This window comes from Aptenodytes patagonicus, chromosome 6 (genome assembly GCF_965638725.1).
Source record: "Aptenodytes patagonicus chromosome 6, bAptPat1.pri.cur, whole genome shotgun sequence".
Classification (NCBI taxonomy): Eukaryota; Metazoa; Chordata; class Aves; order Sphenisciformes; family Spheniscidae; genus Aptenodytes; species Aptenodytes patagonicus.
Genome location: NC_134954.1, coordinates 14,184,526 through 14,210,134, shown reverse-complemented (window position 1 = coordinate 14,210,134; position 25,609 = coordinate 14,184,526). Strand labels below are relative to the sequence as shown.

At 37.3% G+C, this 25,609-nt stretch overlaps 1 protein-coding gene across 2 annotated transcripts; it reads right to left on the bottom strand.

Annotated features, from left to right (window-relative positions):
• Window positions 1-21: 21 nt before the first annotated feature.
• Window positions 22-22,139, bottom strand: MCCC1 (methylcrotonyl-CoA carboxylase subunit 1). 2 transcript variants are annotated; one of them, XM_076341292.1, is made up of 19 exons: window positions 22,075-22,139; window positions 20,828-20,874; window positions 19,666-19,805; window positions 19,113-19,208; window positions 18,825-18,946; window positions 17,654-17,801; window positions 16,693-16,814; window positions 15,425-15,536; window positions 15,024-15,105; window positions 14,073-14,200; window positions 12,188-12,371; window positions 11,579-11,688; window positions 10,032-10,248; window positions 8,816-8,902; window positions 8,187-8,236; window positions 5,777-5,914; window positions 4,304-4,411; window positions 3,221-3,292; window positions 22-1,662 (listed from the first exon to the last, which is right to left on the bottom strand). In XM_076341292.1, exons 1-19 carry the CDS (start codon window positions 22,131-22,133, stop codon window positions 1,543-1,545), a joined length of 2,142 nt encoding a protein of 713 aa, XP_076197407.1. In that variant the 5' UTR covers window positions 22,134-22,139; the 3' UTR covers window positions 22-1,542. The 2 variants fall into 2 exon arrangements, with proteins under 2 accessions (XP_076197407.1, XP_076197408.1); XM_076341293.1 differs by lacking the exons at window positions 22-1,662; window positions 3,221-3,292; window positions 4,304-4,411; window positions 5,777-5,914 and adding an exon at window positions 5,931-6,789.
• Between the last annotated feature and the right edge of the window lie 3,470 nt (window positions 22,140-25,609).

Below are 25,609 nucleotides of genomic sequence, written 5' to 3'. Positions count from 1 at the left end.
GGAGAAAAATGAAAACAAACATTCAAAGTTAAGCTTAATTTTTATTTGGCAGTAAAGAAAAATCACTGTGGCAATATTCTACAAGATGATCACCAGAGTATAATTTTTTGTTAGGTGGCTATTGGATTACAAGGAAAATTGAAAAGTATTACTGTATGCTTTTAATATACAGACCATCCAGAGCCATTACTTCTTTACAATTTTTGTCTGCATTGCAGGCAACACGGCACAGTTGTAGAATCAGATCAGAGAATTCCCCGTGACATTGTATATTGATTTAAAGATGAGATTTCAGGTAAGAATAAGGATCCATTTGCACAGATGTAACTACAAGTTTGGGATCACTGCAGCATCTGTGTTTGTTCCTTTCTGCAGTATAAACCATGCTATCATCTGAAGTTAGTATATCAAAAGTTCATATGACAAGCAGAACTTCACCTTAACTAAAAGGTGAAAAGATTTTGCAAGTTTGCAACAATTAAAACGTGGGGGGTTTTTTTCTTTCCCTTTTCCTGTTTCTCTGAGGTGCTTTTTAAACAAGTTAAAATAAATTTATGGCAAATGATCAGTATGCTGCGTCTGAGAAATATTTTCTTTGCATATCAAAAAAACTGCCAATTTTCCCTTCTGCAACACTGCAGATACAAAAAAAAAATCTATTATTCTTAGTCATATTTCATGTTGTTATAAAGACTTTGGTATACTTCATTCCAGCCAATAAGTAATATATTAGAAAGTGAACAATATGGGAAAAGTAACGAGGATTTTGAAGTCAGTATTTTATTTTGGCACAGTTTCTAAGTATTAAGTAAGCTTATCTTTCTGTGCTACTACTCCATGTTTAAAGATCAAATGATATTTTGGAAAGCAGTTACATTCCAGCTTTGATTAGTGTAGCAAATGCTAATATGTATTTTAAAAATGCTTTGTATCAGATATTTCAAAGTATATTAAAATAATTTTTGAAATGCAAATTTTCACTACTCATTGAGGTAAATGGGGAAAAAAGATGCACCAAAAATGGCAGAGAGGGATCCTGGGCTAAGGAACAATCCTGAATTCCCTTATTTGGGCAAAAGCATAAGCCACAAACAGGAATTTAGCCAGAGAAATGAATTCACAAAACAACTGTCACCTTTCAGATTTCCTTCAAATCAATGCTCTCACATCTCAGGGAAAAAAGGCAGCTGTGAATGACAAAGTAGGCAAAAGAACCCTAGCTGTCTGTAACTTACAGTCCTTACTAACCTCTCCCATCCTTTAAGAGTTCCACATCTTCTTCCAGTCTAATGCCTTTTCACAGGCAAACATAACCACTGAACAACAATCACGTACGTCCACAAGTTATATATACGATTACAGTATAGTGATATCCAAATTTCTGTAAAGTCAGCATAATTTACAGTCAAACTATGCAGGAAGTGCAGAGGAAACCAATTCCCCCATCTATTATACAAAACAGTTTGCTGAAAATATGAAGAAATCTTCTCCTGAGAGAAAAATCAGCAAAGTAGAAAAAATAAAATGCACCTTCCTTGAATTTTATTTTGACTCGGCCTCTTCATCCACAAATTCAACTAGCGGAGCGTGTCTATTGGCCTGGGCACCTTCTTGGAAATTAACCTTTTTTATCACTCCTGCCTTTGGAGCCCTTATGGTATGCTGCATAGAAACAGATCAATAGTGAACCAGCAGATTACTTTTTTTTTTTCCTTCTCCTCTCTCTCGCTGCCTCCAGCAAACGCTAATATTACTCTTTGGTGCAATTAAAACAGAACACACTTAATTACTTCCTTTGACACATGTATATTTATTTTAAACTTTCTTTTAAAATGTTATCCTAGACCTTTTTCAAGTTTTATTTTCTCATCAATATTTATTTTGATAAGTATACTGGGGACAAAAATGCTATATAATGTTCTATTTTGAAGTATGAACAGCTGAATATTATTTTACTTCACTAATACTTTTTGTTATTACGATAAATACCAGGTAGAAATAATACAGTTTTAGTCCAAAACATTAATCATATAGCAGATTTGCTCCCTTAAGAGAAATCTGCAGATTTATTAAAGATATTTTTGTTTGCTGGCCCGGAGGGGTCTTTATTGAATAGATATTTGGCAAAATCCAGATGAAATACAAATACAGCTACTAGTGACAGTAAAGGAATAGCATGTTTACATACCAATCCCCAAACTGGTCTGCTTGCATTGTATCAGGTTAGTTTTCCATTGAAGTTTTGTTTCTTGGTAATTTTCTAAATAGGGTTAGTCTAATATCAAAACATTTAATATCAGGTATTAAATATCCTCATATCTAAGCAAGGATTCCTTTAATAATTTGCTTTTTAAATTTTACATTTTGTATTTCAATAACATTGAAAAAAAAGAACAACTCCTCAGATAATGTCAGTCTGAGATATCAGCTGGAGAGGCACAAACATTTAGCATTCAATCGCAAATAATTCTGGGTGTAATTTTTTTAGTGCACAGCTGTTGTATTTCATGTAGTTTTAGTGCAATTTAGAAAAGGACATGATAAAGGCAAATTTTCTCAACAACATTAATTCTGTTACCACAAACTGAAGTTTAAAATAAACTAATAGGCAAACCAAACCAGTTCAGGCTACAAAAACTATAATTCAAGCAATTTGAGCCATGGTCAAGCAATGTGACAAGATATAATGGCCAAAATACTAGTCCACTGAATGCTATGTGGACAATTACAAAGAATCTTTAGTGTGCTCTTGGTAAAACTTTATGTAAATAATAACAAAAAGATTATAAACAAAAAAATCCTGGGCATATTTACAAAGTCATCATTAGCTAGATTTCTGCATGAAGTAACTGCAGACATTACATATGCTTATATCACAGACAGTGAGCAAGAGATATACCTAGACAGTTTTGTGCTAGAAAAATGAAAGGATTCTTGATTTCTTGGGAAGGGAGAGAAGGACTGACGAAGCTAACCAAATGAATGTTAAACCATCTGCAGAATAGCATGGATTATATAATCATCATTTGTTAATAAAATAACAGCAAATATAATCCTCTAAAATCTAGTCAGACACAACACTTGTTTTACAGCATATAAAGGGATACTGACATCTGCAAGCTACAATCTGCACCATATTTCAATAATGCAACCACAAATAATTAAATTATGACCAGATTTTTATTTTCTCAGTAATTAAAACCTTTTGTATGTCACTCACCTCCATTTTCATAGCTATCATAACCATCAGAGGGTCTCCAGTCTGAACCTTATCCCCTGCTTTCACAAACACCTACAATTCAAAAGAAAATTAGGAAAAAATCATGCATGTCTCTACCATTAAAAATCATCAGCTGGATCGTGGCTAGCACAATCCACTGAGTGACTGTGGTTTTGCAGAACAGCCTCGTAATATCTTTATTATTGTTGAACTGGGTATCTGAGTTCTGTAGATAATACCCAAGGGGAGTCGGAGGCTATAGAAAGAGGTTCAGTAACAGCTAACAGGATGACCAGGAAGCCATTTATGTATCAAAGAAGAAACACTAGAAGAGACAATGTATATTCTACCTTTTCCGGGCTTAAGAGCTTCTATTTTCAGAACCTCTTCCTGGAGTCAGCCACTAAAGTTGTTAAATCCAGAAAGAAGATTGCAGGAGCCACCTAGTTTTTCTGCAATAACTTTGATTTAGAGTGTTCACTCAGCATGTAAGAGATCCATATTCAATGTACTCCACCCTGTGAAAGGGTTCATGCCTTTTTATTGCTAGTGGAATCCTTTAGCTACTAAACTCTCCTGGAAATCTCTTTTCTTTTGAAACTTTTCCATTGTACAGAAAAATACACAAGACTTGCTGAGCTACAGAAAAAGAAACAAACAGAAACAGCAGCAGTGAAACACACAGCTTAACAAAAAAGGCATTTCTGACTATTTCTTTTTTTTCAAGTGCATCTAGCATCTCAGTCTTCTGGTTAGATGAAATGGATCAAACAGCCTTTAACACTTTGGGGAATTTTGACTTAGAATTAATTAAGATGAAGAAAAAATTATTTAAGTAGTAGGATTAGTTAAATATTCAGATCTTCCAGAGCTCTAGAAAAAGAAGACTATAAGCCTGAAAAACTCTTGGGTGGCTGCTGAAAAGTCAGAGTAAACGGCTTTTTCCAGCTGGGAGAAGCCACTCAGCACTGACGTTCTGGCCCTGATCCTTTCCTGGCAGTACAGAAGCAAGCACCATTTCTGGAAGAGTGAACTTGGATATATATTGGAGAATTAATTTCCTACCCGTATTATTATAATTACCTTTTCAACTGTGCCTGTCATGGGGGCTACAGCACCACTTTGCATTCCCACCGAACTCACTGCAGATAGGTACTTGGGTACAGGAAGGCCAATCTGAGCACTACCTTCCTACAGAAATAAAATCAATGACATATGAGCTAAGAACATAAAATAATACCACTATGAGACATATTGACATACAGGGAAAGAACAGCTTTAGTCAAATCAGTCAACTGTTTAGGGTGGCAGACTACTGGGGCCAGGGCAGCAAAAAGACTGTGGGCATGCTTATTACTTTGCCAATGTCTAAGTCCTCAAAAGCCACACCTGCTGCTGCTAAGGATCAGCGAGGAAGGAACTGCCCCTGTGAAAAAGAGGCTGCACATGGACCTTTGTACCAAACCCACACCTTCCCTATTCACGCAGCAATGGCACAGAAGGTTTTAGAAAATGAGTAAAGGCTGTTTGCCCAAGGGGTAGGCAGGTTGCTGCAATGAGTAAGAAAGACATTCGCATCTTCATTGCCAAGCATTGTCAATATGAGCGTTTCACAATTCAGAATAAAATGGATTCAGTGCGAAGTTTAATGAAAAATTCTCACCGTTATTCAAAATCCCCTAATTCCTCTCAGACTTGCTACCCAGTTTCCCAAAGACTCATTCTCCCCCATATCCTACTCATACCCAAAAACTCCTGTTTATTCTAGATCCCCCACCTCAGACTCCACTCTGATACCACAGGAAAACTGAGCTTTGCCATTCCAGCATGAGTTATTTTGTCCCCATCATTGGAGCAGCAAAGTTTTCACTGCATTCTGCTGAAAGTCTTAAGGGGCTCGGAGCTAGAGGTTAATTATTGAAACTAATACATAATAATTTACTTATTTCAATTACGTTTTTATTGAGTTACTTTAAGACCCTGTAATCTTTTTAACTGCACATAAAAAATTACCAGCCTAATCATGCAAATTAGGGTGTCTCCTCTTTCAAATGCCATTATTCATGCAATGCAGATAATGCCATGGTAAGTCATAATTCCTATTTTTTAATATTAGCTGAACTTACCCTTCCTCAGACCAATACCAATTTCTTTCTTATCATTTAATAATAAAAATTAAATACACTGAAATAAAAATACAAGTTACAAGCACTTTCAAATAATTGTCAGCTTGAAGTAATTGCTACTGTCCTATGACAAACTTAAATACTTGGCCATTTTAATATTTTGTGTTCCCCCCTCCCAAATCATCATTTGCAACTCTGATTCACCTAACTGTATTTTATCTTTCTAAAAGTAATTAATTTTCTCACTCACTGACCATAAGCAACTAACTTCTAATTATAGCTATAAATCCAACAAGTATCAAAACATTACGGGCCAATGTAAGAACTTGAAATTATGATTCTCTTTCAAATTCTCTTGTAATTTATATTGTTCATTTGCATGGATAAAACTGAAATTTTATGCTTGCGATAATAAAGAGAGGAACTTTACCGGGAAGAAGAGATAAATGGTGTTGTCCAAAATGACCAATTTGGACTTACACACTGTTCCATTTAATGAAGACCTCAAGTAAACTGAATCACCTTCATTGAAGATCTCTCCAGAAATCAGGAACGTTTTATCTTGAATCTGAAAGTTAAATGCTTTTATAAGGACAAAGCCTAACCCCTCAAGAACAATAAACCAGAAGTTAGTATTTGTAGTATACGCTCATAACCTGTGATTCTTCATGGATAATTCTGGAATTTAAAAGAAAAGAAATCTTTTTAAATCTTATGTATCCTTTATTTTTCAGTTAACAGACTGTATTCTGTATCCAATGCAATCAGCTCAGAAGATTAGCAAGTGTGCTCTCCCAGGACAATTTTTATCATAAACTATGCAATAGCACTCAGCAAAATACAAAGGTATATTATTTCTCAGGAAAAACAAAAAAATCAGAATATTCAGTTTAGTGATGCTACTAGATTCCAGTATTTTTAATTTGTCCTAGCATCTTGACTTTCTTCAAACTGAAAAATCCATACTATTCAGCTGACATCATAAGATTCCACAATGCTTTCCAAAAGACAGGTAACTTCCTCGCTCTTGGAAGCTTATAATGCAAAAACTACAATATATTCAGTAAATCTACAAAGGAGCAGAGGAGAGCAGTAATGGAGACAGTGTCAATTAAACACCAAAACTGCAAAATGAAGACCAAATGGAAAGGTCATTTATTCTTAGGTCACCCTTTCATCTACGTCAATGGAAATTGTATTCTGAAGTTGTGGCAGAGGTGCAAAGACAGTAAGAATATGAACATAAGTACATTACATTTAACTGATATTTTTGGTTTTGAGTCTAACATCACTGAACAAAGAATCAGAGACTTGTTGGTCTTTCAGGATGTTACGAGTAGAGATAAAATTCAGTCTTCATTTATATTGTTGCATACTGTTTTTCCAGTGAATGAAGACCTTACAACACGCATTGAAAGGATACTGTTGATCTGATACTGATCCCTGAGGAAAAAAAAAAAAAAATCATTTGCTTGATCAGTATCCTGAGCAGGGGTGCAAATTAGGGCAACACCCTGGGCAGCACTGTGAGTGCTTGTCAGTTCCATGGCCCAGCAACCTGCTCTAGTTGATTGGCCTCAGGACAGGTTTTGTAGCGCTCCAGAGGCAATGTCTTCCTCATGATCAGCTCCCGATTCTGTTTCTCCATCCCTTATCTCCAGCTTCCATTTCCATCTCAACTGCCATTCCTCCTTCTTCCCTGGGAGTCTACATTCTCCCCGGTTGCACTTCTCCTCCCCAAAAGGCCCCACTCTATGTTCCTTCCAGCCTCTTTTTATTTTTTGCTGACATTACTTATATGAGATAAGCCTAAAGTGTAAAAGCTCTCCTGGCATTACATGTGTAATCAATACGCTCAAAATAAACTGGGTATTGCTTGAGGGATACGGGTTATCTCAATATTCGTATCAGTAGAAATAAGGGTTTGAGGTACCCAACATGTGGTTATACACATAGAAGCACAATAATTTTCTCACTATTTTTCTAGTACACTCATCTCTATACAGTCTAAGCAGTTCATAAATACCGACTTATTCTCATAATTCCCCTTTTCTGAATATTGGAAACAAGCTAAACTACAGAGAGACTACATTCTCGAGCATGCAATCATTCTGGGTGCCAAATCTGAGATAAAACCCATTCGACTCCAGATGATGCAAGAAGGATATTCAACACTCAGCAAAATACAACCCCCATAAGCCACACAACTAAGAGGCTATCACACATGCACACACAAAAATATCTATGTTTAAAGCATCTTGAGTTGTATCCTGTAGGATCTTTATAGTGTAGACAGACAAAGAAGCCAATTCTGTGAGGCATCATTCAATTCTTTAACCAGAAGATTTACTAGTCTCATCGTTCCTCATCTCATTTGGCAATCACTTTCCAATTTCCATCTTAAAAAAAAAAAAGTGTTATCTTATAGATAATGCTCTAGAAAGCTTTTATTTATCCCACAGGAGATCCATCTCATGCACAAAATAAAGCAGGAGTCCTGTGGAAAAAAAGTCTTTTTAAATGCAGATTTAAATCTAACTTCCAATGTTTTAGAAAGACAAATTTAAGGAAGACAGAAATAAAGAGTAAGATCTTTAAATACTGGAAAAACAAATGCTTTTCTTAGCCTTTAGTAGCTCTTCCATGCCAATCCAGCATCTAGCAAAGATAATTTCAGGCCAAAATAATAGTCTACAACAACGGCTGCAAGCAAACCAAAAATAGAATCCTGTATCAGTAATTACGAGGCAACTTTAGTAACAGTTAATACCAAGAGAAGTCTACAAGGAATGGATTCTTCATTTATCTAATGAAGTATCAGAAAAAATTGGGACTTGTACCTGCATGTTGTACGACCCTTCTTGATTGTAACTTACAGCTACATCCACAACTGTTCAATAAAACAAAATATGTATATGTGAGTAGATTTAATTATAGGATCCAGAGAATGACGACATATAAACAATATTTAGTCTATCTTTCTTGATTAAAAAAAAAAAGACTTACCAATACTAAGAACAAGTAGTTTCAGATTAGCTTAGTACACACTGCAGATTTCATACTGAATTCTAGACAACTTGTTTTTCAAAGATGAACACCTAAAGTTATGCTCTGAAATCTGTATTAAGTTATCTGGATGGAAAACAGATTTTTGATGGGAAAAAGCGCTAAGCACTTTCACACCAAAGTGAAGAAAAAAAAAGTCAATGGCACTCAGCTCTTTTAAAAATCTCAACCTTACTCATTTAAATGATGAACATTAGTAGCGTCATTTGAATTTGGTTTATATCTCCTCAAGATCTAACAGTGTGGATTAATCATGCAATTCTGTGAATTCCCAGCTTAAATTGCATAAAAACTCATACTGCTTCTATTTGCTGTTTCTTAGCCTGAATTTTCAAGCACCAGTTGAAATAGCTTTATTCATCAAGTATCTCCTTTCCCTCCACACACGTTTTTATTAACTTACTGTTTTCCCCATCCAGCAGAGACAGTTTTCTAGTATAACATATATTTATTCTTCTACCAGTGCTGGATGCAAAAGGTGAGAATTTATCTAAAACACAAAATATACAGATACGTTACTTTCATTCTACTTTTTTTAAGTACAATACTTAAAACTTACACCATAAAATCAATGTCCTACTATTACTATCATCATACTTATATATATTTATATTGCACATAAAAGATTGGGGAACCACTGTAATAGACAGTGACAATCCCTCACTCAAGCTTCAACACTGAATAAACTGAGGCTGTGTAACCTATAGAAAACGTGACACTAACAGCAGCACTTACTAAGAAGGATATTGACTGTTCTCCATGAGCACATCCTTGAACAGGACAAGAAAGTATGGGAATTCAACTGCAACATAGCAGATTCAGATTAACCTTTAGGTGAAGGTTCCAACTGTAAGAGTAGTCAAACATGGCAGCAAATTGCCTGGGAAGATTGAGGGTTTTCTATTTCTTGGTGGTTTTGAGAATGGATCACATATACAGCTATCAGATATTGCCTGATTAGTTCATCATCTCTTGAAGCAACGGAATAGTGTATGGGAATCTTTCCAATGCCACTCTCCCATGCTTCCAGGATAAAGTGGAGGAGTAAAGAAAATTAACGAGGTTGTTGGCAGCATATATTAGATTTATATGTTTATAAGTTATTAGATTTATAAGTTTTTATTAACAGCAATCACATGCCCCACTGGTATAGCCATATATTAATGGTGTCAGAACTCAAGAATGTTCAGCTCCTGGAGTCCTGTTCATTCCATTAAACCTTACTGCCTCTCCCAATCCTAGCAGAGTCAATTTTACCTCTGAAGACCTTGGGCCAACTGTAGGAATAATAGTGACAGATACTCACTGTTTATGCTTGTAAAGAGCAAAGAGTACACAGTGACACTGATTGTGAATCCCAAGGTCTTTCAGATAGGGCTTATCTGAAGTGCTGTGGGAAGCACAGACTGATATATTCAGGTGATATATTCAGTATCTGTCCCTTAACAAAAGTTATAGTGTGCTCTGTGTGTAAATATCTGACAGATGCCAGAATGCACAACCCTGAGCAGGCACAAAGTGAGGCAAAAAGGGAGCACACAAATTAAATAATTGCACATGAGCTCACAGCACTGTCTCATCCAGTCACAAGTAAAATGAAACAAAAGAATGATCCTTACCATCTGACTGATCTCTAAAAGCATCTGTTAGCATTTTCTCTTTCAGTATGAGTCCTAGAGCTGCCTGACACATAACTTCACGTGGGGTTGCCTTTTTAGTTGGAAACAGTTCATCATGGTGCTGAGGAATGAAATTAGTGTGCACATTTCCAGCCTCAAACTGTGGGTGTCCTGACAGGCTCAGTAAGAAATCAATATTAGTGCTTAATCCTACAATCTGTAAAGAGAAAGAAGCATATTGCCAAATTAAAATGAAGTTATGAATGAATATACAGCTTTCTGCTCAACTTATGCACAGATGATAGATGAATCTTTCTTCAGACAGCACCATCAAAACACAGAGTTTATCAATAAAATGTAATTAATTCAACTGGTCTGTTTTATTACTGATGAAACCATTGCTTTTAAAAAGAAAAAAAAAAACAAACGAGTAGCTTTCTCAAAAGCACTCTGTTTTCAAAATGCTACCTTTGTCCACTGTGAAGTCAAAGAAAGTTTCCCAGCAATAGTAACGGAAGGTAATTTAGGAAAAAACCCTACTATTTCAGAAAATCATGCTCTGAGTATTTAAAAGAACATTCCTAATATGAAAAGTGCCTCATTAAAAATTACTTAAAATAGTTTCAGATATTTCATATTTGATCTTTTACTAATAACAAATGGGAACAGTGACTTTTATGAATTTACTAGATACTATCAGTTTCCTGTAGCACAAAATACCTAAGCAAACAACATGAAAATAGAACTAATTATTTTAGAGAAATCAGTGAAACTGATAATGATATTGTGCTGTCAACATTTATTGACAAAACTACTAAGAGAATTCTGAAAAAAACCAAGGGAATTCTTTTATCTCTTTAACTTGCAGTAATCTTCATTTTTAGCTAAAAACAACAGTGGGCCAAACATTTTCAGTACCTCAATCATGTTTATGTTGTTGATTTAAAAGTGTAAATTAATTCTGCACAAATAATATTCAGTCTCACCTCAAGTCAAACTTTCTGAATTCTGTTTTTGAAAATATATACAATACCTGTAGTTTTTACAGGGGAAAAGGGACCGTTTCTTAAAAAGAACTGGCAGCATTAAAAATTCTCCATTATTTCTTTACCACAGGTATAGTCTAAAAATTTAATTGTTTTTATAAATTAGAAATTACAAGCAAACATCGTCTGACACAAATTCCACCTACAAATTCCTTTAAGTTTGAGAAAGCTCATGCTACAATTGAAAATGTTGTTTAGCCTTACTGCTATATAAAGTCCCAGCTGCATCATCCACTTGAAGATACCACAAACTTAAGAAAAATCTGTGTAAAACTGGACTTCACACTTATCTCTACTCACTCCACCAATGAACAGTTTGCAAATTAGGAAAAAATACAGCCTCTGAAAACAAATAACAATTCTGAAATGGTAGCGGCAATGCAAGCTCCCTCTTAGAAACCACTTTTGTTTTACTGTAGCATTTCATCCATATTTTGTTAGCTCAAGATGTTCACAAAGTTAGCTCAAGATCTGAAATCATACTGCGTTCCTTCTACTTACGTTATATTGATGCAAACTGTATCGCAACTTTCTCAGTGCTGCTTGACGATCTTCAGCCCAAACAACTAGCTTTGCAATCATTGGATCATAATGAACAGAAACCTCATCACCTAAAATATATAAAAAAAAATGCTGTAGCACTAAACCAAGTCTTTCTGAAAGTTGGTAATGCATAGTACTGCACACCATACGGCATTAAACTCTGACACAATTGATGGCCGCATTTCTCTGTGTCCTTAAAGAACATTAATCTTTCATGACCTGGCATTTCAATTGCAAGGACAACTTCAGTACAGACTTTTGCAGAGGTAACGTTACTCAAATTCACTTTTCTTTGTTGCAACCAGAAAGCAGGATTGATAAATTTTGATGGGAATATAATCAGCATGATCCAATGGACAGTAATTTGGATACAGGTAAATAAAGAGGTAAATAAAATATTCAGTGATTGACCAAAAGTACATGGACAATCACAAGGAAGAGTAATCCTGTAGAGACTTGTCTCTATACCCTGTCAGACAAACTTATTTAGGCCAAAGAGGGAAAGGCTTACAAAGAAAAGCTTTTGATGTGAAATATTTCTGATTACGCCACTGCCTTCAGTTTTACCTTGTCTGACTCCAGTTTCTATCCTGGTGAAACTATCAGGTGGTGGGGTGGATAAGTGTAACAATGGCCCAGCCCCTGGCATAAAGTTATTATTAGGGTCTTCAGCATATATTCTAGCTTCAAATGCGTGGCCTCGGAGCAGAATCTCTTCCTGCATTAGGGGAATCTTCTCTCCTGCTGCAACCTGAAAACAACAGGGTTTTTTCTTTAATGCAGGATCAATATTCTGGAGTGCCAATGTATGAAATATTAAATATCTTTCTTCTAAACATGAACAACTAGAAAGCACATGAAAAAAAGTGCAAGGAGAAAAAAGCGGTAGGTCATAAAAGGCTAGTTCTGAAGTTATTCCATCCTTTTCTCTGTGAGTCACCAGTCAAAGGATTTTGAATTATTGTTGTGTAAATCAACCTCCTAATATTTCACACAGCTAAAACATAATGGAAGAACAGTCTAATTTTTTTCTACTGGTTATGGCAAAAAATAATTGTTTAAGGTAAAGTCTGGTCAACTAAGACAAGATTTTATTAGAGAAAAATTGCTCCAGAAGCAGATGGTAAAATGGATTACTGGCAGCCAGCACTACTGGCATACGCTGTTGATTTGTCTGTATACTGTGTATGCATTTAAGGGAATGTTTCTCTAAGGGGGTTTCTGACAATTTAAGAACATTTAATGGGGATGGAAACATCATTTTATTACTCAAAGGAATTCATATTACAAATACAGGAATACCAACAAACACCAACAACACACCAGTTTGAGACTGAAAAAAACAAGGCTTTTAGGGACAAAATAATAACAAGAAGCCTGCTGCAGTTAAACACAGAGGAGACCCTTGACCAGGAAGCTACACAATTTCCACCTACATGGGAAAATACAAGTTCCTATTAAAAAATTTGTAGCAACATTTCATCTTCTTTTGAAGTGTCGGGGATTTTCCATACTCTGCCTTCTGCCACCAAACTATGAATTTCAGCAGAGACAGCGGAATATAACTTAGTCTTCAAAGAAAGAGTAGTACTATACAGATTCACAAAAATAATCTCTCCAAGAACTGACAGACATATTCTATCTATCGACTCATTAAGCCACATGCCAAGACGACTGAACCTTTCCACCTTCTCTCTTCCTTCCAGTATTGTTTGATCCCTGCTCCAACTCAGCACTCAATGCTCAACCCAGATCAGGAAGCCAAAAGCTCCTCCTTTTTGCATCAGCATTTGCCATTTTAGTTTTCTTTCTGGTTACACTAAACACTCCCCTATCTACTTAAGCTCAATGTGTGCTGCTGTCTTCACTTTTGGATTTATCTAACCAGAACTGTTTCTCATTTCCAGTTCCCTAAGGTCCAAAACTTCCTGTTATCATTCGAACATGTGAGTAATCTCTCTGCAAATTAAGGGTGTGAGGAAATAGCCTGTTTCCAGTCCACATGACTATACATTTAGAATGTGACTATACTGGTATAACACTCAACACGTTTTTCTGAAGAGTTTTCCTCCTACAGCCTGATCCAAGAATGATTTTTGGGCCAGAGATACATTTGAACTAGAGTTTAAAAAAAATTTCAGCATGGCAAGGGAAAGATCAGGACCCTACTCCTCCTACGTTCCACATTCTCTATAACCTCTCTAAATATACTTTAAAAAATGTTTTTCTCTACATAACTGGAAGAAGACTTTGTTGCAATTCAGAGCAGCTACACAATGCTCTACCATCAAATACAGTAATACGAGATGTTCCTTAGGAGCAAAGGAAACTACCCAATTAGCTGAACAGGAGATGAGGATCTGAAAACCTATCTGGTCTCTCGTACACAATATCAAAGAGCACTGCTCACCAGACAAGAGGAACTCTACATGTAAAATCAATTAACACTTACCCTAAGCTGCCATTCCACCAAGTCTGTTCCAGTGATCATCTCTGTAACTGGGTGCTCTACTTGCAGTCTGGTATTCATCTCCATGAAGTAAAAATTATGTTGGGAGTCCATAATAAATTCCACTGTTCCTGAAGTATTTAATAAAAGGGCACTTCACCAAAACAAGACTTTTTCCAGAATGGACGCCTAAGACAACTGATTTATGCCAGGACAAGACTATTATTTCTAAACCAGATACGCTAAATTTTATTAAATTCTATACAAATGATCTTAAAGGGTCACACAATTGAGGTCTGAAAACAGAAGGGTTGTTTCCTCGCACATTTACATATCCTGTGCTCTTTAGTAGCCATTCTCTTCCACAGTAAGAGCTGCATTTTGTTAGAGCTGTAAAAAGTGCATGAAGACTCTTTGAAGTATTGTGTGTATGTACAGGGCGTGTAATTATTTTTTAAAAATAAGTATCCAAAGAAAGCAGTGAGAAAAGAAAAGTCACAAATAATTTTACCAGGTTATTTTTCATCTGGGAAATAATGTGGACTTTACAGACAGTGAGTTGTGGGTTTGTTGTTTTTTTTTTTTTAAAGGCTTTACTGTTTGAATATAAACTATTATTCTTTGTATGCTGAAAGAGAAATTATTTTTCCTTTGCTCTGCTCAAACTTACTAACATGCATAATGCTCACTTTCCAACAACAATCCAGTTGATTGAATTATCTGCTCTGAAATTTTTTCTATTCTCCAGCTGCCACTGGTCTTGAGCTCAGACCAGGTATGCTAGTTTAAATTTGTAATTACATCAGAATTAACTATGTGATTACTTGCTTAAACCTCAAAAAAATTGGGGGATGTATGTCATACTCTAAAACAACCAGATGCCATTTGCCTTGAGGCTTAAAGTCTTACTGAGTTAAAAGCATACCTCTGGAGCAGCCATACCTCCAGACTTACCTGCTCCCACATAATTCACTGCTTTAGCTGCTTTGACAGCAGCTTCTCCAAGGCTCTTTCGAACTTCAGGATTAATTCCTGGCTGTAAATAATAATACAAAAGTTTATAAAGTATTATGAATTTTGGTGATATTAAACCTACTATGCATGAATATTTTGCGGTATTTAGCAACTGTAGTGAAATCCTAATCAATGTTATACTTGAAATCTATATAATTTTTCCCTGAGAATTATTTTCTAAAGAAAGTCATTTTTTCAATTAAAACATCTTCTGCAGCAAAATGAAAACAGGTACTGAGAATTACAAATAAATTACTACCCGCTAAATAAATTCGATGGGAGTTAGCAATTACTTTAAAAATACGTCAGCTCAAAAAATATTTTAAGAACTTTCTGCTCACCCCTGGTGCCTCTTCAATGATCTTCTGGTGTCTTCTTTGCACGCTGCAGTCTCTTTCAAACAAATAGACTGCATTGCCATGATGGTCACCAAATACTTGGACTTCAACATGCCTGTTTCATAATAATAAATGGTTCAACGTATTTCAATAAAGCCCCAATCCTGCGACTGACTTCACCCAATTTGAACTTGTACACAGTCCTGTACACTTCAGTAGGACTTCTTACAGGTTTAAGTGTCTGCCCTCAAATAGCCAAAAATGTAGAAATGAGGCTGCTATTACGCAGGATTTCAACTGGTTTAGACCTCCTCAGTCTCCTAAATGAAATAGGATTCTAAATGCCAGCTACTGCAGTGAAGCCTCATAGGCCATAGGATAAACAAGATACGTATCTAAAGGCTGCTACCTCTTTATTAGTTATTTTATTATAATAAAAGGAAAACCACTTCACTATTATTTGATAATGATGATTCCCCTCATAATTTACTGTGTAGCAATTCACAAGGGGCAGCAGCCCTGGCTCAGGAATAACATTGTTTATTTCAACATGCCATTTCAGAGGACAACTGTTAGGTGGCAGAACTTCATTCTATATATAAAACTAAGAAAAGTCTGTCACCATTCTGATAATCCTCTGATGCTGGCAAAAGAAATTCCCCAGGAATTTAATGAGATTTTTCTCATGCCCATCTGACAGCATAAGCAGGCCCTCAGTCTCTTTAGAATAAAAGCTTGCTTTATAGTGATGCTTCAAGAAAAACAGATATAAAGTACAAGAGTATCAAACAGACCTCTCTGAGAAGTTTTTTATAAAAAATAAATTAGCTCAGTTTCACAGGTCAGGCATGAGGTAAAGACTATCACTTCTGTTTTAAATATCAAAATAGAGAAAGATTAAATAACTAGTTTAGGACACCTGAGGGCAGCAGAAACACCATGACAGCTTCACTCAGGTCTGTAGTTCAAGTATTACAAAGTGATTTTTTTTTCTAGATGTAAATTGAGTTTAGAAAGCTCACTCAAGGAGGAATATCAATGTCATTAAACGTCACTGCCATGTCTCCCAAACAGCGGTATTTTAATTCTTATCATTCAAAACAAAGTCACTACAAGAATTCAATTCATTACAAACAATTTTGACTAAATTAACACCTCCCATAGTGCAAATAAAACATACAAGACCAATTTTCATCCCACCACTAAACCAGTTACGTTTATTTAACAGTAGAATAAACATTAGTGTTTATATTAAAACATCTATTTCTCACCTTGGATTATCTACAAATTTCTCAATCAGCATTGCATCATCATTGAAAGACTTCTTTGCTTCTCTCCTAGCTGATTCTAGTTGATCCAGAAACTCCTTTTCTGAATGAGCAATTCTCATGCCCTAAAATACAAAAGAAAAAAGCATATCTAAATATCTAAAAATATGGTACACAAAAAATCCTTGTTGCACACAAACAGGTACATGACTAAAACAGCAAGGAATGAGCTTAATGATAACACTTTTCCCTTCTTTCTCAAACTTCAGCAAAATTGTGTATCAACTTCCAATAAGATAAGCCTACTAAGTCCCACTGAAAGTGCCATTAGAAGTGTAAAAAATAGATATTATCATTCCATTGATATGGATGAGTACAAAATTCAATTTTATTCTTAAATATCATAGAAATTTTCAAAGATTAGCAGAGAAAAACTGATTTCATTAAAAAATAAATATAGCGATTTTGGAAATAACTATAATTCTCTATCATGCCATTTTTATACAAATTTATTTCAGAGTGAAATCAGATTTAGACAGGGAATTCACCATACATTTAAAAGTGTCTAGACACCAAATACTTCAATGGTATTTCTAATCACTTCTTATGCAACATTTAAAACTGTTAGCAAAAAAAGTCACAAGTTATCACAAAGTAACAATTTAAAGTCATCTAATTTCCCACAAACAAATCCATAGGACAACTTTTCTGCTTATGTGAATTACTGGAGATCCATTGAAATAAACAAAACTCTTCCAATTTATACCAGCTAATTATCTTGTGCCTGACTGCACAACAAATGGAAATGAGATTTTATAGTGCTAGGTTGGACATTAATAATAAATTTTAACCAAAAGTAGTTTTCCAGTTTCTTTGTTTTCAAAGATTTCTTTTAGAATATTCAGTTACAGATACCGAGACACAACAACTTTACACCATGTGATAAACAGATTAGTTCCCTTACCTTCCCTCCACCTCCGCGAACAGCTTTAATCATTACTGGATATCCTATTCTCTTGGCATGTTCCTTCAGACACTCATCTGATTGATCTTCTCCATGATAACCTTCAACAACAGGAACGCCAGCAGCAGACATTATAGCTTTGGAAGTGCTTTGACAGAATAGTTTTATGTTTAGAATGATAATAGTATTTTTTTTTACTTTAAGCTCCAAACCTGTATATGTTCCCAATGTTAATTCTCCTCACAAAAGTAGTTCTGCTGACCTCAGTGGGACTACTTACATAAGCGGGTTACATACGATTTGATTGTAATTAATCAAATGTTTCAAATCAGGATCTTTTTCTCCAAGCCCTCCACATAAAAGTAGTAGTCAGTTTCAGGCTTACTGTTCTTTCCTATCTTTTGACCCACATTACAGAGGCCAAAACCTAACATTTTCAAATTACAACACTGTATCCTGCCAAAACTACATTTGAAGCTGTACAAAGGCAAAACTCTTTTCATGATACAGGCTGGATTCACACCATTCACACTTTGGGTGTGTTTTCACCCAAAAACACTCGAGCATAACAACTTCATATAACTTCAAATATGCATGCAAAACTAGTTAAATTACAGAGGTAATTTACTCTCACGTTAGGAAGTGATAAAAAATTAATTCTCTGAAATTAATATTACACAGTTCATGTGTTGGTAATAACCTTATTTCCATATTCTTGATTTACACTTCATACCCTGGAAACACTTCTTTGATCTAAGTAACTAAGAATAAGATCCTCTGTGATGAACAACCAGTTTACATGAGCCACAATAACCCCTGATGATATGGTGTTTCTTTTCCACCGTTCTTTTGACCAATATACAAGACACCCAGTCTGACTGCTGAACCCTTACCTATATAACACTGCAATGCACCCATTCTGGAAAACTAGAATCAGTTAGGTATTTAATTATCAAAATCCTAATAACTGAACAATCTTGATTGTTTCTATGTCTATAGGCATCCCACATCTATAAACCTGGAACTTATTCCTTTGAAGAAAGCCACAAAAATAAAAGACAATGAAAATTGACAGAATAAAACAATTATGGAACAACTGGTCATTTGTTAACAAAATTAGCTTTGCCAAACTGTAAATTGCATAACCAAGTAACGAATCAGAAATAGATACCTCTTAATACCCATATCTCTGATAGCAGATGAAGGCGGACCTATGAAGATGATTCCCTCTTGCTTGCACAACTCTGCAAACTCTGTGTTTTCTGAGAGGAAACCATAACCTGGATGAATAGCCTAAAACAGAATAATGTTACCAGCCTATTTTTATAGCAGTTTAGCTTAGAAAACCCTGAAACTTCAGTAGAGTGCTAAGGAAACACATGATGGAAACACCATGGGTAAAAATAAAGAACTAGAGAGCATGGATGTAACGGAAGATTTAAGGTCATGATCTACTTACCTGTGCTGCTGAGACCTTGGCCACCTGCATTATTTTCTCCATGGCCAAGTAACTCTGCTGTGAGGGTGCTGGACCAATGCAATATGCTTCATCTGCCTGTTACAGAAAAAATACACATAATACAGACTGTTTATTAGATACTAAAAAGCAAACTTAACTGAATGTCTGAGCTAATTATATTGTGTATCACTGCTAGCATGCAACAGTTTAAATCACTGCCTCTCTTCATGGAGAGACTCAACTGGGTGAAACAAATTCTGACTTTATTCCCATAAAGAGAAGAGTTAGAGTCCATTCTCTAACCCCCAGTGGCTATTCTGGAGTTAGAGAGCTAAACTTCAATGCGCTCCCTGTAAAGTTGTCAGGTGCTGAGACAGAGACTAGGCAAACTTTTCATTGATTATGATTATTGCTTGGTTATATACTTGGAAGTAACTCTATAGGTGTGAAAATCAACTGCATTAGCACACACACCTGCTTTCACATTGAACTTACTAATGAGAACTACTGCTGTGAATGAGTGTTGATCACAAACTTAAGGAATATACTTCACCATTGCTACATGCACGGAATTCCTGTCTGCTTCACTATAAACTGCTACAGACTTCACACCCATTTTCTTTGCTGTTCGCATCACTCTGCATGCAATTTCTCCTCGGTTTGCGATAAGAATCTTCCCTATGTTGTGACCTCCTGTTTAAAAGCACGAAGCACAGTGAGCAACTTTTAAAAGAAATATATCCTTAAAACCATTCCTGGAAATAAAGCAACTTTAAAATTCTGATTTCTTTTTCATCATTTATAGTGTTTATGCATTTCTTCCAATAATGAAACAACACATGCTTCACCCAAAAGCATTTCCATGCTAGTCTTGGAATTTTTTCCTTAGAGTCCTTATGCAGAAGTATGTTTAAGTCTTTTTTTCTTTTTAGAATTCAAGAAATATATTCTAACCCTAAAACAACACTTAAACATAAAAATTGATGCTTATATTTTTACTGTGTACTTTCTGGACCAACTAGGAAACAATTAACACCTGCCCCCCCCAATAGAAGTGATTCACATTTCTTTGAAGAGCACTATTCCCCATTGATACACAGTCACAAAGAAATAACGAAGTACGAAGGCTTTTGTCGTTGGGTTTTTTTGAACAGTGACTTACAAGCTTCAATTAAGTCTCATGACAGCAGTTAAAACGTGACAGAAATATAAGGCCAGCACAGCCAGAGATCTCACAGGCAGAACTAAATAGCTTAAAACTAACTAATAAAATGAAAATATATCTCTGAATTCTAAAACGTATCTTCTTAGACAGCATGACAACAGGGTCAGTTTAAATCATCTTGCTAAATATTTTTAGCTTTCCTTCATATATTGTTTAAATACCATTATGCCTAAAAGACAATTCTCACAGACTTTGCGACGTTTGTATCAGAAAAGGACTCAGAGGGAAATATCACAAAAATAAATAGTTTTCATTAAGTTGAGTATACCTAAATATGACAGATAAAATTATTCAAAATGTTGTTTACACATTAAAGATTATTTCTGTTAGGTCAGCTACAGACTACTGTTTTCAAAAACTATACAAATATTGAACATTTATTTTTAAAAACCTCCAGTTTTTCAGCAACTAACGGTCTAAAACTAATTGTAAAACGATCCACATTACACATGCAATTAAACCTAGTAGCCAAAGAAGTTAAATTTCATACCTATTGTTGAGGCCCATTTCACAAATCTTTGTACTTGGTTCCATTGCCTGTACAATTATAAACACACAGAAATGTTACTAAAGTATATCAAGAAGTGGCAGCTGAGCTACTTTTATTTTCAGGTGAGAGGAAGACAGCAGTAAAAGAACTCTGAAGCTTTTGATGCAACTATTTATACTGAACATATTCAAGTACAAGAAGGAAGGTCGTACAAACTTCACCAGATCTCTCCTTAAGTGTTTTCATTTAGACACAACAGAAATTATCCCCTTGCTTTTTCAGCAGCATTCAAATTGAAACAGTCAACATATATTTAGAAAAAAAAGAAAAAACAAACCTCTTGTAGTGGACAGAACAGCCAGCATCTGGCATTTATTACAGAGAATGCAACTCGAAGTATTCAGGAAAGATGACATAACCAACCACAAAACAGAAAAGCTTAAAAAGGAAATAAGGGTTGTTTGTATAGAATAAAGGTGCAAGAGAAAAGAATGTGAAAGATAGCGAGAAAGAAGAGCTATGAAGAATTTCAGAAATGAAAAGTTAAACCTCAAACGACTAATACTGAAGAAATCAGATAGCGAAGGCTAAGTGGCTGGAAGAAACTGTAAAAGTAAACTCTTGGAACTGTTTTAATTAACATATAAATCAAGTTTGGAATATTGGATCAAGTCCAGCAATTCTTAAACGATATCAGACAAAAGGACATGAGACGTCCTTGACACCATACAACCGAAAGCTCAGTTTCAACAACGAGAGGGGAAATTAGTGCATTTCCTAAACTTCTAGTAACAGCTATCACGGTCGCCGATTCGTTCTGCACAGGATTACAGCCAGCGGAGGGGTGAGTACAGCGGGCAGCCAGCGATGGTTATCAAACCCCGACCACCCAGGGCAGTTTCATGGAACCTGTACCAACTGTTAAAACTATGCTTGAAACTCTAGGTGGGTTTTTTTTGCTCTTTCTTTCCGCAGAAGAGCGGGGGGTACCTGTATCTCCGCCCCCCCCCCCGCACACGCGCCACCCTCGACACCGAGCAGCCGGGCCGGGCGGCGGCCCAGGTCCCTCGCTCCTCCCGAGGCGCAGAGCCCCTTCCCCCTTCCTCCCTCGGGCAGCCCGGCTCCAGGCTCGGCTTTGGGAAGCCTCCCCCCCGCCAGGCCCGACAGCCGCCGCCGAGCGCCCGCCGTCCCCGAGGAGCCGCGGGGCCCGGCGCGCCGCGTACCGCCTCCCCCCGCCCCGCACTCACTGACGCCGCAGCGCCCAGAGGCAGCAGCGGCCCCGCTCGGCCGCCAGCACCAGCGCCATGTTGGCGAGCGCGGGGGCCGGCGGGACGGAGGGTGTGCGCGCCGGGCCGGCCGCCAGTGGCTGCCGCGGCATAGGCGTGCTGAGGCGGGCTGCGGCGAGGAGGAGCCACCGGGCGGGGAGCGGGGAGAGAAAGCGCGCAGAGGGGAGCGAGGTCACGGGGAAGCAGGCCGTGTGCTCGCTCCCGAGCCATCTGGGAGAGGTGGTGAAATGGCTGGTGGGGGCAGAGCCAGGAGAAGGCGGCAGGGGTCGGATGACACCGAGAAACTGGGCAATAAAACGGCAGATCAATTAAAATTCTTATACATGTGAAGTAATGGATGCTGCAGAAGGACTCCTGGCTACATTTGTGGAAGCATGGACTCTCAGCCACCCGTGTTCCTTTGGGAATGACATCTGGGGCTGTAATAGAGCAGCGACACGAGATGTGAGGGTGGTTGGGAAGGGCACGGGGATCCCCAGATACCATAGCATCCCTGTGCCCAGGCCCAACTCCCCAGCTCAAAACTGGACTATGTAAGTGGAGGAGGTTCAGATTGTTGTGGGACCAGCACGCCCCACCGTCTCGTGAACAGAAAGCACGCGTGATCAGTACCACTCCCTCAGGCTTTGCAGGTTTGCAGGTCACCCTTGTGCGGGGCCTTGCTAAACCTCCCTGCACAGCTCCAGCGCAGTGCCCGTGCTCCTGAGGGGACAGGGCGCAGGGGAGCTGGGCCTTTGGTCAGGCCTCATCTGGTCATTCTTATTTTCCATGTTGAGCTGGATCTCATAATGCAGCAAGAAAAGGAGTGTGAATCACCAAGGTCACTTCGTTTGCCTTAGTCACACTGATTTACTGAACCCAGGTTAACAATAATGTTCAGTTAACCTGTGGTACTGGTAGACTAAAATAAAGCACTTCCAAAGTAGTATTTCACATGACCATGATTTTAATATGAATTATATAGAGAAATTTTAAAAAACCCAAACAGTAGTACTTAGTCAAAATAAGTATTTCTAGTTGCCGTTTACCAATAGCAAAGCAACCATGCTTTTTCAAAAGGAATACACAAGCTATCAATTGTAATAGTGGCAGTATTTAACATCTTATGTGTTCTCTGTATTCTGAAGCGTTAACATGGTTTCTTATGTAAAGAGTGTTCTTGGTATGCAGGTAATCCCTGCTTGTTCCGCTGTTACTTTTTTTAATTTGGCTTGGTGACCTCTCATACCAGGGACTGAGTGGTTGTAGTAGCCTAAGCGGATGCCAGATCAGCTTGGGGAAATAGTATGGTCCCTTGAACCTGGCTGCAAGAGGTGGTGGGTTCAGCACTTGCTCTAAAGATGAGATTTTAAAAACTAAATTATTAAGAGAAGCTTCCACTTTTCTATAACTCATTCACTTCATTCTTCTTCAACATAATGTGCTGACAGCATAGATCCTACTTTTGTCTTTTGAAATCCAGATTTTAAAAAATTTCAGCATGTTTAAATTGTCTCTAAACACAAGATGGCAGCATTTTATGTAGTTTAACATTGAACATTGGGAAGAGCGAAAGGTATTTTAAAATACATAACTCAGAGGTGGTGGAGGAGTTTACGCTTTGAACAGTAGAACTAATGGAAGTTGCAAACTCATTTATTTTGCAAATCTGCTCTTGGTGAAGGCAACCCGCAAGCATGGCTTTTAGGGCTTGGAAAGTCAAGTGGGATCATCAGATTGTATACACAGGTGTTTGAAAGTGCAATGTAATAAAACTGAAATGCAGAAAATAATAATTTTCTCACTGACACCAGTAATATGTTTAATGTGCATGTACATAGATAGAGGCACTGTGATGAACCTAGTGATGTACTGGAATGGTTGGACTGGCAACATTTTAAATCTTATTGTGGAAGCTTGGCATATTTTGAAAGCTGCTTTAGATTAATAATTTGAGTACTTTTATCTTTTTTTTTCCCATGAGCAGATTGTGAACATCATAATTTGTTTGAAATATGAATTCATTTTCCTTGGGGAGATGAAAAAAAGTCATTCCATGGCAAAATGAATGAGGTTAAACATTGGCTGGAATCATGAATCATATTCTTCAGAAATTCCTGGGGTATAGGAAAGCCCCAGCAAAGCTGAAATTCAAAACCAAGGTCTGTGTCTCTAATCTGCACAGATTTTCTGACTCAGATTGAACACTTTCCTTTTTTCCAACAGCCATTTATTTTGTTTCTGCATGTGGGAAATGCAAACTTAAAATTTTGAAGAAAGAGTTAAGTAAGAAACTAAGCCAATTGAATTATAATTTAGTAAAATACCTGGGATCTAGCGACTTCATGGGCAATAGGACTTGCAGAAAAAGGGAAATGCAGGTTTTGTGACATTTTGTGGCTAGCTGGGAAAGCCCGGATGCTGACGAAAGCCCAGGAGTGTGAGTATTGCTGTGGCTGATAAACTTCAGGCCCTGCATTACTGGCATGCAGTGGCCACAGCCATGGATGTGAGAAAGAAAGTGTAGTCTCCAAGTGTCGTTACCTTACTAGTGAGGGTTAACTTCATAGAAATCTTTCTCTCCTCACCCTTGTTATTTTCCTCAAATTGATGCTTTAAAATAATACTTCTTTTTTCTTCTAGACACTGATGCAAAAATGTTTCTCCAGTGGATTCAAAACCTTTGTGCTTCTGGGACAGTCCATGGTGTGACTTACAGACGGAGGGGTTTTTGCCTTAAAAGGAAAAATGATTGACTATTCCTCCATCTGCCATTAAACCTTGTCAAGAAAGAGAGAATGAGACATCCGGCAGCCTTCGAGGGTCCACTTCAGATACCCCCCCCACCCACACACCCCAGCAATGAACATGCAGAAGGCCCCATCTAAATCCTAGTTCATCAGCTGAAATGCATCTCCCAAGTGTGTATTTACCAGCCCAGCTTCTAAAACTAACATGACCAAGCCAGGAATCTTGTCCACTAAATAGGTGTATCACTTAGGCGAACCTGGCACCAAATTTAATATTGTACCAGGCCAAGCAGGTGCAAAAGAGCAGAGCAAACTGACCCTGCTCTCCTGGCAGCCCTGCTTTTCTACTGAAGGACAAATCAAGGGGCCTGTGAAGTTTTCACCTTGTGACTTGTAGCCATTAAATTATCCATCATGTAGGGATGTGCACTGACACTAGAAATGGTAATAGCAAGTGAAGCATAATTCTGGTATTTTATCACTGAGAAAAGTTACTTTATTTCTGCTGCCCTCATTAGCACTTCTCTAACAGATAAGTTCCTGAATCAGCTGCCAGCAGTAGAGAGAGAGGTTTTTCTCCCCCATCTTTACCATGTCTTCTGCTTTCCTGCAATCTGTCTAGCAACTTTTGCTGCTTTAGCCATGAAGAGGATGACATGTTAGCCTCATTCAGCCATTTCAGAGCCTTATCTTGCTCACCGCAGGGAAGGTAGTATCTTGTTCCCTCATCTGTCTGCCCACGCCTCTCTTTCCTAGCCAGCCCAGCT

Bases quoted from the DNA above. Each gene is read 5' to 3' on its own strand.
- MCCC1 (XM_076341292.1), bottom strand. From the start codon at position 22,133: ATGGCGCTGGTGCTGGCGGCCGAGCGGGGCCGCTGCTGCCTCTGGGCG. The intron at 15,537-16,692 runs GTGAGAAATAGA...ATTATGAAACAG, and splicing joins AAATTTGTAGATAATCCAAG to GCATGTTGAAGTCCAAGTAT. The intron at 4,412-5,776 runs GTAAAGTTCCTC...TTATTTCTGTAG, and splicing joins CCATTTATCTCTTCTTCCCG to GAAGGTAGTGCTCAGATTGG.